At 49.3% G+C, this 15,046-nt stretch overlaps 2 protein-coding genes across 2 annotated transcripts in view; one reads left to right on the plus strand and one right to left on the minus strand.

Moving 5' to 3' along the window:
• Window positions 1-2,467: 2,467 nt before the first annotated feature.
• Window positions 2,468-4,324, minus strand: LOC119952183 (zinc finger protein 135-like). Its single transcript, XM_038775787.1, has one exon. The coding sequence runs from the start codon at window positions 3,855-3,857 to the stop codon at window positions 2,847-2,849; it is 1,011 nt and encodes a 336-aa protein (XP_038631715.1). The 5' UTR covers window positions 3,858-4,324; the 3' UTR covers window positions 2,468-2,846.
• Window positions 4,325-4,358: 34 nt separating this feature from the next.
• The window catches only part of LOC119952153 (zinc finger protein 239-like), a 59,909-nt gene continuing 49,221 nt past the window's right edge, over window positions 4,359-15,046 (plus strand). Inside the window, exons 1-2 of the mRNA XM_038775745.1 lie at window positions 4,359-4,651; window positions 8,616-9,591. Coding sequence (XP_038631673.1) covers window positions 8,954-9,591 — 638 coding nt within the window. The 5' untranslated portion in view covers window positions 4,359-4,651; window positions 8,616-8,953. The remainder of the gene's footprint in view (window positions 4,652-8,615; window positions 9,592-15,046) is intronic.

Here is a 15,046-nt window from a genome sequence, read left to right on the forward strand (position 1 = left end):
AGAAGGGCAGGTTAATAGGGTAGTGAAAAAGGCATATGAGCCATTTTCCTTTATCAATCGAAGCATAGATTACAGAATCAGGGAGGTCATGATGGAGTTGTATAGAATATTGGTGAGGTCACAGCTGGAGAACTGTGTGCCATTCTGGTCATCACATTATAGGAAGGATGTCATTGTACTGGATGGTGTGCAGAGGAGATTCACTAGGATGTTGCCTGGGATGGAACATTTAAGTTATGAAGAGAGGTTGGATAGGCTTGGGTTGTTTTCACTGGAGCAGAGAAGACTGAGGGGCGACTTGACTGAGGTGTACAAGATTATGAGGGGCATGGACAAGGTGGATAGGGAGCAGCTGTTCCCCTTAGTTGAAGGGCCAGTTTTGAAGGGACATAATGTCAAGGTGAGGGGCAGGAGGTTTAGGAGGGATTTGAGAAAAATGTGTTTTACTCAGAGGGCGGTGACGGTCTGGAACGCACTGCCTGAGAATGTGGCAGAGGTAGGTTGCCTCACATCCTTTAAAAAGTACCTGGATGAGCATTTGGCATTTTGTAACATTCAAGGCTATGGGCTAAGTGCTGGCAAATCTTATTGGGTCGGCAGGTCAAGTGTTTTCCACATGTCCGTGCTGACTCGATGGTCGAAGGGTCCCTTCTGCACTGTATTATTCTGTGATTTTGTGATCAGTCTTCACAGTGGAAGTTATAAGTAGCACGCCAGAACCTCAAGAGAGTCGGGGGGCAGCGGTGAGCTGAGTGGCCACCAGCAAGTGGAAGGTTCTGGAAAGACTGAAAGGTCTGAAGGTGGCTAAATCACATGGACCAGATGGACTACACCCCAGGGTTCTCGAGGATACAGCTGAGGAGATTGTGGAGGGATTGGTGGTGATCTTTCAGGAATCACTGGAGGCAGAGAGAGTCCAGAGGACTGGAAATTGGCTAATGTAATACCACTGTTTAAGAAGGGAGGGAGGCAGAAGACGGGAAATTATAGGCCATTTAGCCTGACTTCAGTCATTGGTAAGATTTTGGAGTCCAATGTAAGGGATGAGATTGCAGAGTACTTAGAAGTGCATAATAAAATAAGGCCGAATGAGCACGTCTTCGTCAAGGGGAGGTCATACCCGACAAATCTGCTAGAATTCTTTGAGGAGGTAACAAGGAAGATAGACAAAGGAGAACCAGTGGACATGATACATTTGAGTTTCCAGGAGACCTTTAACAAGATGCCATACAGGAGGCTGCTGAATAAAATTAAATATGGGCAGCACAGCACAGTGGGTAGCACTGTTGCTTCACAGCTCCAGGGTCCCAGGTTCGATTCCCGTCTTGGGTCACTGTCTGTGTGGAGTCTGCACGTTTTCCCTGTGTCTGTGTGGGTTTTCTCCGGGTGCTCCGGTTTCCTCCTACAAGTCCCGAAAGACGTGCCATCAGATGAATTGGATATTCTGAATTCTCCCTCTGTGTACCCGAACAGGCGCCGGAAATGTGGCAACCATGGGCTTTTCACAGTAACTTCACTGCAGTGTTCATGTATGCCTACTTGTGACAATAAAAATGATTTTTTTTTTAAATAAGAGCAAGGGACTGGCATGGATAGAGGATTGGCTGACTGGCAGAATGCAGAGAGTGGGGATAAAGGGGTCTTTTTCAGGATGGCAGCCGGTGACTAGTGGTGTGCCTCAGGGGCCTGTGCTGGGACCACAACTTTTCACAATATACATTAATGATGTGGAAGAAGGAACTGCGGGCGTTGTTGCTAAGTTTGCAGATGATGCAAAAATACGAGAGGGAAAGTTAGTGTTGAGGAAACGGGAAGGCTGCAGAATGACAGGCTAGGAGAATGGGCAAAGAAGTGGCAGATGAAATACAATGTGGAAAGTGTGAGGTTATGCACTTGGGTAGGAAGAAGAGGGATAGACTATTTTCTAAATGGGAAAAGGCTTTGGAAATCAGAAGCACAAAGGGACTTCGGAGTCCTAGTTCAGAAGGCTAACATGCAGGTTCAGTTGGCAGTTGGGAAGGCAAATGCAATGTCAGCATTTATTTCGAGATGACTGCATGAGGCTCTGGTTGGACCCCATTTGGAGTATTGTGAACAGTTTTGGGCCCCATATCTGAGGAAAAATGTGCTGGCCTTGGAGAGGGTCCAGAGGAGGTTCACAAGAATGACCCCCCCAGGATGAAGGGCTAGTCATATGAGGAGGAGTTGAGGACTCTGGGTCTGTATTCAATGGAATTTGGAAGGATACGGGGGATCTCATTGAAACTTACAGAATACCCGGAGGCCAACATAGAATGGACATCGAGAAATATCCCCACGAGTAGAAGAAACTAGAATCTGAGGGCACAGCCTCAGACTGAAGGGACGATCCTTTAAAACAGAGACAAGGAGGAATTTCTTCAGCCAGAGGGTGGTTAAACTGTGGAACTCTTTACCGCAGAAGGCTGTGGAGGCCAAATCACTGAGTGTCTTTAAGACAGAGTTCTTGATTAATATGGGGATCTGGGGTCAGAGGGAGAAGGCAGGAGAATGGGTTGAGAAACAAATCAGCCATGATCAAATGATGGAACAGTTGATGGACCGAATGGTCTAACTCTGCTCCTTATGGTATGTGCAATTCATTCTTCTGATCGTCACCTCCAACTCCCTCGTCCTTCATCAGCTTTTGTGGATCATTTCAGTGGAAATGTGCTCTTCCAGGCTCAAAGGGCATCAGTCCACTGGAAGTCATGAGACTTGGCCAGTCCAGCAGAAAGAAAACTTCTGACCCTCCCATTTCATCAACTGGCAGAATGAACATGGTTATGGTTAACAGCATCAAAAACAGCAGAACCGGGTGCTTGGAATCACTTGTGAACTTGCTGGTGTGCCCGCAGACTCGCTGAACTTTTGAATCCCTTCGTACACACCAAGCAGGTGAACGGCTTCTCCCCGGTGTGAACGTGCTGGTGTGCCCGCAGGGTCGATGATGTTCTAAACCTCTTTGTGCAGTGAGAGCAGCTGAACGGTCTCTCCTCAGTGTGAGTGCGCTGGTGGACCATCAGTACATGAGAGCTTTTGAAGCACCTCCCACAGTCAGAACACTTAAAGGGTCTCTCATTGGTGTGAGTGACTTGGTGTTGCAGCAAGTTGGGTAACTGAGCAAATCGTTGGCCACATATAGAGCAGGTGAATGGCCTCTCCCCAGTGTGAACTCGCTGGTGTATCTGCAGTTGGGATGAAGTACTGAATCCCTTTCCACAGTCAGTGCAGGTGAATGGCCTCTCCCCAGTGTGGATTCGCTGGTGTGCCCGCAGCGTGGATGATGTTCTAAACCTCTTTGTGCAGTGTGAGCAGCTGAAAGGTCTCTCCTCGGTGTGAATGCGCTGGTGTTCCATCAGAACCTGAGAGCTTTTGAAGCTGCACCCGCAGTCAGAACATTTAAAGGGTCTCTCATTGGTGTGAGTGACATTGTGTTGCAGCAGGCTGGATAACTGAGTAAATCGTTGCCCACACGTGGTGCAGGTGAATGGTCTCTCCCCAGTGTGAACTCGTTGGTGTATCTGTAGTTGGGCTGAAGTACTGAACCCCTTCCCACAGTCAGAGCAAGTGAACGGCCTCTCCCCATTATGAACTCGCTGGTGTGTCTGTAGATTGGGTAACTGAGTGAATCCTTTCCCACACACAGTGCAGGTGAACGGCCTCTCCCCAGTGTGAACTCGCTGGTGTCTCTGCAGGCTGGATGAAACACTGAATCCCTTCCCACACACAGAACAGCTAAATGGCTTTGACCCAGTGTGGCTGCGTCGATGAGTTTCCAGCTTGGATGGGAACCTAAATTCCTTTCCACAATCCCCACATTTCCACAGTTTCTCCATGGTGTTGGCGTCCTGGTCTCTCTCCAGGTCAGACAATCAGCTGAAGTCTCCTGCAGAACGTGTACGGTTCCTCCCCGCTGTGAATGCTGCGATGATTTTTCAGGCTGTAAAACTGGTTAAAGTTCCCAATTCTCCTGAAGGTGCTGATTCAGGCTGATTGACTGCTTCCTGTCCTGGACAGAGACCTGAAAATCTTCATCCAGGCTGCAAGACAGATATATGTCTACATTACTGGACTAAAAATGTGTGTAACATAGAGACTGGATTCACTTCCTTTCCCTTCAGTTGCTGCAAGTCACGAATGTCCCCCCAGAATGAGAAAATAAATGAAAAGGGGGAGACATTCATTTGCTCCCAGATGTTGCCCAGAGGAGGAAGCTGTGTCCAACTTCCGTGTTGTGACGTCACAATGACTTATCCAATAGGAATCGCTCACTCCGAGCACTCCAGTGCGCAGGCCCAGCGCGGACACGTCCTCACCCGTTGTGCCCCTGACCCCCGCACCTCCTCGAGACAAGGTTTCCAGGCAACCGGCTGCGGCCAGAGCGAGAGGCCGCTTGGTGATCTCCCCCTTCCCCCGGTCCGGGACGGCGCATGTCCAAGGGACAGAGAGGAAGCAGCGCATATGCAGGGGAGCGCCGCCCGCCCCTTGACCTTCTGGCTGAGATGCTGACCAATGGAAAGAGTTGCAGCACCGGAAGGACTCTGGTCCTCCAGCCAATCAGAGCGCGGGCTTTGTGTGAATGAAGATTGAGCTTCACACAGACTAAACCTTCCTCCTGTCTCCCACATCTGTGAGTAAAACACTTTCTTTTCTCCCCTTTTCCTTTTATTTTCTCATTCTCACCTTCAATTGGTCACTTGCAGCAACTGAAGGGAAAGGAAGTGAATCCAGGGAGGGTGCAGACTCTGGAAAGCTTGGCCCAGGTCTCTCTCTCTCTCTCTTAAATACATTGACATCCTTTGCTCCCTCAGCTTGACACATTTATTTGTCTGGCTAAAAGGATGGTCTCTTTCCTAATGTTCACAATTAAAGGGCTGGTTTCCCCAGGAGATGGCTGACATTTAAGGGGACAGTCAATTAATATCAGACAGAGACATGTCCAGTGTTGTTATATGGTACAGATTAGATATATTATTGATGGTTCAGTGATAAATTATTTCTAGTTTTATAATATTCTGTAGCTATGTTATATATTTCCAGCTATTGAGTCATTTCAGCACAGGAGTCCATTAAGTAACTCCAGTTAATTATTCCCCCGCATCTCTAAGTTATACATTTTACTCCAAAAATATAGGCATATATCTGGTGAGCAAACTCCTGAAGGGTTTTAGATCTCTGTGTTCCTTGGATAGGAAACATGGATCTATTGATCAGAGCAAATTATACTATTTATGATATTCGGGAGCACATGTTAGGTATGGAAGAGTGAAAATGGAGAGTGTTTGTGATGGAAAGGAAAGTATGATCCACAGAAAATCGAACAGATGCGGAGTCTGCACATCCTCCCAGTGTGTGCGTGGGTTTCCTCCGGGTGCTCCAGTTGCCTCCCACAGTCCAAAGATGTGCGGGTTAGGTGGATTGGCCATGATAAATTGCCCTTAGTGACCAAAATTGCCCTTAGTGTTGAGTGGGGTTACTGGGTTATTGGGATAGGGGGAGGTGTTCACCTTGGGTAGGGTGCTCTTTCCAAGAGCCGGTGCAGACTCGATGGGCCGAATGGCCTCCTTCTGCACTGTAAATTCTATGATATAACATATGAAGAGCTTGTCATGTGAGGAGGATTCTGGGTCTGTACTGGTGGAGTTTAGAAGGATGAGGGAGAATCTTATGGAAACACAGACTATTGAGAAGCCTGGATGGAGTAGACGTGGAGTGGAAATTTCCTCTATTTGGAAAATCTAGAACCCGAGGGCACAGCGTCAGACTGAAGGGACAATCCTTTAAAACAGAGATGAGGAGGAATTTCTTCAGCTAGAGGGTGGTGAATCTGTGGAACTCTTTGCTGCAGAAGGCTGTGGAGGCCAAATCAATGAGTGTCTTTAAGACAGAGATAGATAGGTTCTTGATTAATAAGGGGATCAGGGGTTATGGGGAGATGGCAGGAGAATGGGGATGAGAAACCTTTCAGCCATGATCGAATGACAGCAGACTCGATGGGCTGAATAGCCTAATTTTGCTCCTATGTCTTAAGGTTATAAACATTTGAACAAGAAGCACTTATTGACCATTTAACTCCTTTTAATAACATCATTTCTGACCTGATCGTAATCTCAAATTTGTGTTCCGTCGACACCTAGTATCCTATCACCCCCTTGCTTCACAAGAATCCACCCAGCTCTGCCTTAAAAATATTCAAAGACTCTGCTTCCATCATCTTTTCATAAAAAGAGCCCCAAAGTCTCATGACCGTTTGAGTGAAGAAAAATTTGCCCCATCTCCATTAAATGGATGACCCTTTACTTTTAAACAGTGGCTCCTCGTTCTAGATTCTCCCACAAGAGGAAACATCCTCTCCACATCCATCTTGTCAATACCACTCAGGATCTTATATGTTTCAATCAAGTCACCTCTTACTCTTCTAAACACTACTTTACATCCTTCCTTAAATACGGTGACCAATACCATACACAGTGCTCCAGATGTTGTTGTACGTGCACTGTACAACTGAAGCATAACCTCCCGCCTTTCATCGTTAATTCCCCACACACTAAATGATAATGTTCTTTGACTTTCCTAATCACTTTCTGTATTTAAATACTAGCCTTTTAGAATTCATGCACAAGGCAAACCAGATCCCTCTGCACCTCAGAGTTTTGAAATCTCTCCCCAATTAGATAATTTGCTCTTTTTTATTCTTCCTGCCAAAATTGAAGATTTCACATTTTCCTTCCATTTGCCAGACCTTTGCCCACTTACGTAACCTATTGATATAATTTTGTAGTCTCCTTACGTCCTCTTCACAACTTACTTTCCTACATAGTTTTATGAGATTCAAACTCCTTTATATAAATTGTAAACAGTTGAGGTCCCAACACTGATTCCTGTGGTGCACCACTCGTTACATCTTGCCAACCTGAAAAAGACCCATTTATGCCTCCCCTTTGCTTCCTGTTAGTCAGCTAGCCTTCTAACCATGCCAATATGTTATCTCCTCTGACATAAGCTTTTATTATCCACAGTAATCTTTGATGTGGCACTTTGTCAGATGCCTTCTGGAAATCTAAGTTCAGTATATCCACAGGTTCCCCTTCATCCACAGTACATGTTACTTCCTGAAAAAAACTCCAATCAGTTGGTTGAACATGATTCGCTTTCACAAAACCATGTTGACTCTGCTTGGTTATCTTGAGCTTATCCAAATGCTCTGCTGCAGCTTCTTACTAATACCTTCTAATATTTTCCCTTTGACCTTTGATTAGCTGATTGGACCTTTCTGTCTCCCTCCCTTTTTCAATATTAGAGTAGCATTTTCTATCCTCCAACCTAATGGGCCCTTTCCCGAATCTAGGGAGTTTGAGAAAATTGAAACCAATACAGCAACTATCTCACCAGACATTTCTTTTGAGGCCCTAACATGAGGTCCCTCAGGACCTGGGCTCTTGCCAGCCCGCAGCTCCCAACAATTGTCACTTCTGAATGTCTATCCTGTATCCTCTATCCTGGATTAATGGACAGCACGGTAGCATAGTGGTTAGCACAATTGCTTCACGGCTCCAGGGTCCCAGGTTCGATTCCCGGCTTGGGTCACTGATCTGTGCGGAGTCTGCACGTTCTCCCCGTGTGTGCGTTGGTTTCGTCCGGGTGCTCCGGTTTCCTCCCACAGTCCAAAGATGTGCAAGTTAGGTGGATTGGCCATGCTAAATTGCCCGTAGTGTCCTAAAAGGTTGGGGGGGGAGTTGTTGGGTTACGGGTATGGGGTGGATACGTGGGTTTGAGTAGGGTGATCATTGTTCGGCACAACATTGAGGGCCGAAGGGCCTGTTCTGTGCTGTACTGTTCTATGTTCTATGTTATGGGGATAGGGTGGAGGTGTTGACCTTGGGTAGGGTGCTCTTTCCAAGGGCCGGTGCAGACTCAATGGGCCGAATGGCCTCCTTCTGCACTGTAAATTCTACGAAATCAGGGAGGCCGTGGTGCAGTGATATTGTCGCTGGAATAGTAACCCAGGGTCATGCTCTGGTGGACCCAGTACGAATGCCATGGCGGCTGATGATGAAATTTAAATTCTGGAATTCTGGAATAAAAAATCTAATGATGAGCATGAAATCATTGTCACTTGTTGTAAAAACACATCTGGTTCATTAATACCCTTTCGGGAAGGCAGGGAAGGAAATCTGCCATCTTTACCTGGTCTGGTCAAATGTGACTCCTGACCCACAGCAATGTTGTTGACTTTGAAATGCCTTCTGAAATGGCCCAGCAAGTCGCTCAGTTTCAGGGACACCCCCACCCCATGAATGAATTAAAAGCAAGACTGACAGTGAGTGAACCCCTCCCCACATTCAGGGCAGGTGAATGGCCTTAAACTGACAGTCCAGGGGTAGGTGGATTGGCGATGCTAAATTGCCCTTAGTGTCCCAAAAAAGGTAAGGTGGGGTTACGGGGATAGGGTGGAACGGTGGGGATGGGGTGGAGGTGTGGGCTTGGGTGGGGCGCTCTTTCCAAGGGCTGGTGCAGACTCGATGGGCCAAATGGCCTCCTTCTGCACTGTAAATTCTGTGATCTGTGATGATTTTTGTAAACTCCTTTCACAGGATATTGGAGAAGGTGGATTTGCATACAGAAATCTCAAACCAAATGTCAACTCACTCCATTCACTGGGACCTCAATATCATCAGAATTGGAATCATCAGAACAGAAATTAGATCTGCTTCAAAAGATTTTAGACATCAGTGTGACTGGAAAAGCACCGAGACACACACACCCGAGTGAGAGTGTTCCAGAGCACTGACTGTGGAAAGAGTATGAACCAGTTACACAGCCTGAGAAACATCACCCCATTCACAGCGGGGAGAGACTGGACACGTGTTCTGGGTGTGGACGAGGCTTCAACTGATCATTAAAGCTGGACAGACACACGCGCAACTGCGCCATGGAGCAACCATGGAAATGTGGGGACTGTGGGAAGGGATTCCGTACCCCATCTGCGGTGGAGATTCATCGACGCAGTCACACCGGGGAGAGGCCGTTCACCTGCCCTGAATGTGGAAAGGGGTTCACTCACTCATCTTACCTGGTAACACACCAGCGTGGCCACACAGGGGAGAGGCCGTTCACCTGCTTTGTGTGTGGCAAGAGATTCACTCAGTCGTCGCACCTGCGGTTCCACCAGCGAGTTCACACGGGGGAGAGGCCGTTCACCTGCTCCGTCTGTGGGAAGGGATTCACTCGGTCAACCAGTCTGCGCACACACCAGCGGGTTCACACTGGAGAGAGGCCATTCATCTGCTTTGAGTGTGGGAAGGGATTCACTGATTCATCCAGCCGGTGGAGGCATCAGCGAGTTCACACTGGGGAGAGGCCGTTCACCTGTTCCATTTGTGGCAAAGGATTCAATGACTCGTCCAACCTGTTGAGACACCAGCGCGTTCACACTGGGGAGAGGCCGTTCAGGTGCTCTGTGTGTGGGAAGGGATTCACTGAATCTTCCGGTCTGCGGACACACCAGCGAGTTCACACTGGGGAGAGGCCGTTCAGCTGCTCCGAGTGTGGGAAGGAATTTGCTGATCCGTCCAGCCTGCGGAGGCACCGCCGGGTTCACACAGAGGAGACCGACCATTCACCGAGTATTGGAAGGGATTCACTGAGTCATTGAACTTGCTGAGGTACCATAGCAGTCACACCAATTGCAGACCTTTTATATAGAGGAGGAAGGCATTGGTTGGATGTTACATGACCACACGGAGAGACTTAGTAACATGGAGTTAGGAGGTATAAGCCTGTAATGTTTCACTCTGAATAAATCAATAGATTCAGGACAAAAATCATTCCAACATTCCTTGTGCCAGCACTGACGGAGTGCTGCACCGGAACTGTTTAGCTGTTGGGGCTATTGGGGCTGTTTAGCACAGGGCTAATTCGCTGGCTTTGAAAGCAGACCAAGCAGGCCAGCAGCACGGTTCGATTCCCGTACCAGCCTCCCCGAACAGGCGCCGGAATGTGGCGACTAGGGGACTTTCACAGTAACTTCATTTGAAGCCTACTCGTGACAATAAGTGATTTTCATTTTCATTTCATTTTCAACAACATCGAGAACCAAAGGGCCTGTTCTGTGCTGTACTGTTCTCTGGTCTACATGTTCTATGTTGGATGTTCTATGTTGGAGCTGCTGTCTTTTGGACACGATACTGACCCAAAGACCCGGTCTGCCACCTCATTGAAGCGATTAGTGTAAATGTGTAAAAGGTATCGAGGGCAGCACGGTGGCGCAGTGGTTAGCACTGCTGCCTCACGGCACCGAGGACCCAGGTTCGATCCCGGCCCCGGATCACTATCCGTGTGGAGTTTGCACATTCTCCCTGTGTCTGCGTGGGTTTCACCCCCACAACCCAAAGATGTGCAGAGTAGATGGATTTCTTGTAATAATCATTATTTTTAAAAAATTAATTTAGAGTACCCATTTTTTTTTTTCCAATTAAGGGGCAATTTAGCGTGGCCAATCCACCGACCCTGCACATCTTTTGGGTTGTGGGGGTGAAACCCACGCAAACATGGGGAGAATGTGCAAAGTCCACAAGGACAGTGACCCAGGGCTGGGATTCGAACCCAGCTCCTCATTATTGTCACAAGTAGGCTTACATGAAATGAAATGAAAATCGCTTATTGTCACGAGTAGGCTTCAATGAAGTTACTGTGAAAAGCCCCTAGTCGCCACATTCCGGCGCCTGTCCGGGGAGGCTGGTACGGGAATCGAACCGTGCTGCTGGCCTGCTTGGTCTGCTTTAAAAGCCAGCGGTTTAGCCTGGTGAGCTAAACCAGCCCCTGCATTAGCACATTAGCACTACAATGAAGTTACTGTCAAAATCCCCGTGTCGCCACATTCCGGCGCCTGTTCGGGTACACAGGGATAATTCAGAATGCCCAAATTACCTAATAGTACGTCTTTGGACTGTGGGAGGAAACCGGAACACCCGGAGGAAACCCACGCACACATGGGGGGAACGTGCAGACTCCACACACACACACACACACACACAGACACACACACACAGTGATCCAAGCTGGGAATTGAACCTGGGACCCTGGAGCTGTAAAGCGACAGTGCCAGTCACTGTGCTACAGTGCATTGGCCACGCTAAATCGCCCCTTAATTGGATTTTTTAAAGAAATATCGGAGGAGCCGTCACATCCTGTTGTAAACCGTCCCCTGACACGTGACTTTAACAAAGTAGTTGCTCTGGATCTAAGGGTGTGGGACAAAGACAGAAACATTTTCACTCTACACTTGATAGACACAGAAATCTGATTTTGCCTTTCTCCAATTATACATGGCAAGGACAAAAGGGTGATTCTGGACCAAGTTGTAGGGAAATGGACAGGGACTGGACCTGGGGCACCAGCTCAGTTTCTGACTGATGATGCAGGAGAATTTGCCAGTGACGAGTTTCGAGATGTGTGTGAAAACATGAACACTCTGGTCATGCACACTGCAGCTGAATGTCCTTTCAACAGTGGACTCTGTGAAAGGAATCACGCGGTGATCGATCAAATGCTGCTGGAAATAACAGCCGCTCAATCAAACTGCAAGACGACAACCGCACTGGCCGGGACGATTCAAGTACAGAATTCACTTCAGATAGATGGAGGGTATCATCGCCGTCAATTAGTCCTTGGGAGAAATCCCATATTACCCTCTGTGCCGGGCAACAGCCTTCATGCTTCAGAAGGGACATCAATTAGTACAATTTTTAATCATCAATTATCGAATTGTTTCACGAGAATGCTTGAACTAAGAAATTATTGGGGATCCTAGAAGAGGGTGTGTCTTATAATGTGATGCTTTGTACAAAATAAAGAAAATCATATTTCTTCTTCTTCCATTTGTTTTGAAATATTATTTGTGCAAATTGTTACGATCCTGGTCGGGAACGTTAATGTTTTAAAGACAAATTCAAACACACAGTGATTAACTGAAAGAATTATGCCACAAGTTTCAATGTTTTTCAACAGAACAAACGTTATTGTTTATATGAAACAAAAGAAAATTTAAAACAAGTACGAAAGATTTGACACTATAGTTCAACAAGACTTATGTTATAAAGTTAGTTCTACTTTTTAACTTCACTGCCAAGAGTTCCCTTATACTTTTAAAAAATATTTAGAGTACCCAATTCATTTTTTTCCAATTATGGGGCAATTTAGCATGGCCAATCCACCTACTCTGCACATCTTTGGGTTGTGGGGGTAAAACCCACGCAGACAGGGGGAGAAGGTGCAAACTCCACACGGACAGTTACCCAGGGCCAGGAGTTCCCTTATCCTTAACGATATCTTGAAGGTTCATTCATTTCTGCTCCTGGAACCATTCCAAAGGTATGCCAAAGCTCTCCAGAATTCACTTGAATTATCCTCCGTATTTCAGCTATACCCCAAGCTCCAATATCTATGGGGGTCCTTCCATTAGCTTTCGGCCGAACAACCTCCAACTTTCTGTTAACCTCAAAACTGTGGACTCCTCAGTCCAAGCGTGAGCTTCACTGCCTTCCTCCTGAGGGATTTAAACATTAGGAACAACCCGGGTTCCTCATGACCCTCCCGGCTTTTTGTCTCACAGCTGGTTCGCAGCTCCTGCTCCCACAGCTGGTTCCCAGCTCCTGCTCCCCCAGCTGGTTCACAGCTCCCGCTCCCACAGCTGGTTCCCAGCTCCCGCTCCCACAGCTGGTTCACAGCTCCCGCTCCCACAGCTGGTTCACAGCTCCCGCTCCCACAGCTGGTTCACAGCTCCCGCTCCCACAGCTGGTTCCCAGCTCCTGCTCCCACAGCTGGTTCCCAGCTCCTGCTCCCACTGCTGGTTCCCAGCTCCTGCTCCCGCAGCTGGTTCCCAGCTCCTGCTCCCACAGCTGGTTCCCAGCTCCTGCTCCCACAGCTGGTTCCCAGCTGCTGCTCCCACAGCTGGTTCCCAGCTCCTGCTCCCCCAGCTGGCTCACAGCTCCTGCTCCCACAGCTGGTTCCCAGCTCCTGCTCCCACAGCTGGTTCCCAGCTCCTGCTCCCACAGCTGGGTCACAGCTCCTGCTCCCACAGCTGGTTCACAGCTCCTGCTCCCACAGCTGGTTCCCAGCTCCTGCTCCCACAGCTGGTTCCCAGCTGCTGCTCCCACAGCTGGTTCCCAGCTCCTGCTCCCCCAGCTGGCTCACAGCTCCTGCTCCCACAGCTGGTACACAGCTCCTGCTCCCACAGCTGGGTCACAGCTCCTGCTCCCACAGCTGGTTCCCAGCTCCTGCTCCCACAGCTGGTTCCCAGCTCCCGCTCCCACAGCTGGTTCACAGCTCCTGCTCCCACAGCTGGGTCACAGCTCCCGCTCCCACAGCTGGTTCACAGCTCCTGCTCCCACAGCTGGTTCCCAGCTCCTGCTCCCACATCTGCTCCCACAGCTGGTTCCCAGACCCTGCTCCCACAGCTGGTTCCCAGCTCCCGCTCCCACAGCTGGTTCCCAGCTCCTGCTCCCCCAGCTGGCTCACAGCTCCTGCTCCCACAGCTGGTTCCCAGCTCCTGCTCCCCCAGCTGGTTCCCAGCTCCTGGTTCCCACAGCTGGTTCCCAGCTCCTGCTCCCACAGCTGGTTCCCAGCTCCTGCTCCCACAGCTGGTTCCCAGCTCCTGCTCCCACAGCTGGTTCCCAGCTCCTGCTCCCACAGCTGGTTCCCAGCTCCTGCTCCCACAGCTGGTTCACAGCTCCTGCTCCCACAGCTGGTTCACAGCTCCTGCTCCCGCAGCTGGTTCCCAGCTCCCGTGCCCACAGCTGGTTCACAGCTCCTGCTCCCCCAGCTGGTTCACAGCTGCTGCTCCCACAGCTGGCTCACAGCTCCTGCTCCCACAGCTGGTTCACAGCTCCTGCTCCCACAGCTGGTTCCCAGCTCCTGCTCCCACAGCTGGTTCCCAGCTCCTGCTCCCACAGCTGGTTCCCAGCTCCTGCTCCCCCAGCTGGTTCACAGCTGCTGCTTCCACAGCTGGCTCACAGCTCCTGCTCCCACAGCTGGTTCACAGCTCCTGCACCCACAGCTGGTTCCCAGCTCCTGCTCCCACAGCTGGTTCCCAGCTCCTGCTCCCACAGCTGGTTCCCAGCTCCTGCTCCCACAGCTGGTTCCCAGCTCCTGCTCCCGCAGCTGGTTCCCAGCTCCTGCTCCCACAGCTGGTTCACAGCTCCTGGACCCACAGCTCCCGCTCCCACAGCTGGTTCCCAGCTCCTGCTCCCACAGCTGGTTCCCAGCTCCTGCTCCCACAGCTGGTTCCCAGCTCCCGCTCCCACAGCTGGTTCCCAGCTCCCGCTCCCGCAGCTGGTTCCCAGCTCCTGCTCCCACAGCTGGTTCCCAGCTCCTGCTCCCACAGCTGACTGCAGACTGCCTGTTTTCTGTGAGAAACACCCAAATTCCAAGACTTCACCCTGAATCACTCATCTCCATGGCAACACAGACGCATTGGGATGTCCAACAGATGCTTAAATTAATCAGCTTTTAACTTCAAAACAAAACATTCTGACTACCAGATCTGCATGAAGAATTCACCTCTGTAACAAAGACAGGACAGTAATTGTCGGACCCGATGTCTCCCGGTCTCCAGCTAAAGGAGCCCAGCTGCCCTTTTACAGATCTTACCCTTCTAGCTTTGACATCTTAGGTCAACATGGGCCACACTTTGAGGGTGATTCTGTCAGATTCTCAACCCAGGTTTCCCATTTATCTTTCATTTAAAAAGAATCCCATTCACAAAAAGTTATATTTCTGACATATGAATTATACATTCACATATTTTCATTTCTCACCTTCGTAATATTCCATTAAGAATGTTACAACTTACAGTGTGTTGTATATCTTAACAACAGCCCTGATCTTACTGAATGGTGGAGCAGGCTTGAAGGGCCGATTGGCCTAATCCTGCTCCTAATCTCCGGGGGCCGGCGTGAATCCCGCCCCTACCGGCCGCCGAATTCTCCGGCACCGGAGATTCGGCGGGGGCGGGACTCGCGCCGCG

The sequence above is a fragment of the Scyliorhinus canicula genome, chromosome 17, assembly GCF_902713615.1.
Source record: "Scyliorhinus canicula chromosome 17, sScyCan1.1, whole genome shotgun sequence".
Classification (NCBI taxonomy): Eukaryota; Metazoa; Chordata; class Chondrichthyes; order Carcharhiniformes; family Scyliorhinidae; genus Scyliorhinus; species Scyliorhinus canicula.

Bases quoted from the DNA above. Each gene is read 5' to 3' on its own strand.
- LOC119952183 (XM_038775787.1), bottom strand. From the start codon at position 3,857: ATGGAGAAACTGTGGAAATGTGGGGATTGTGGAAAGGAATTTAGGTTC.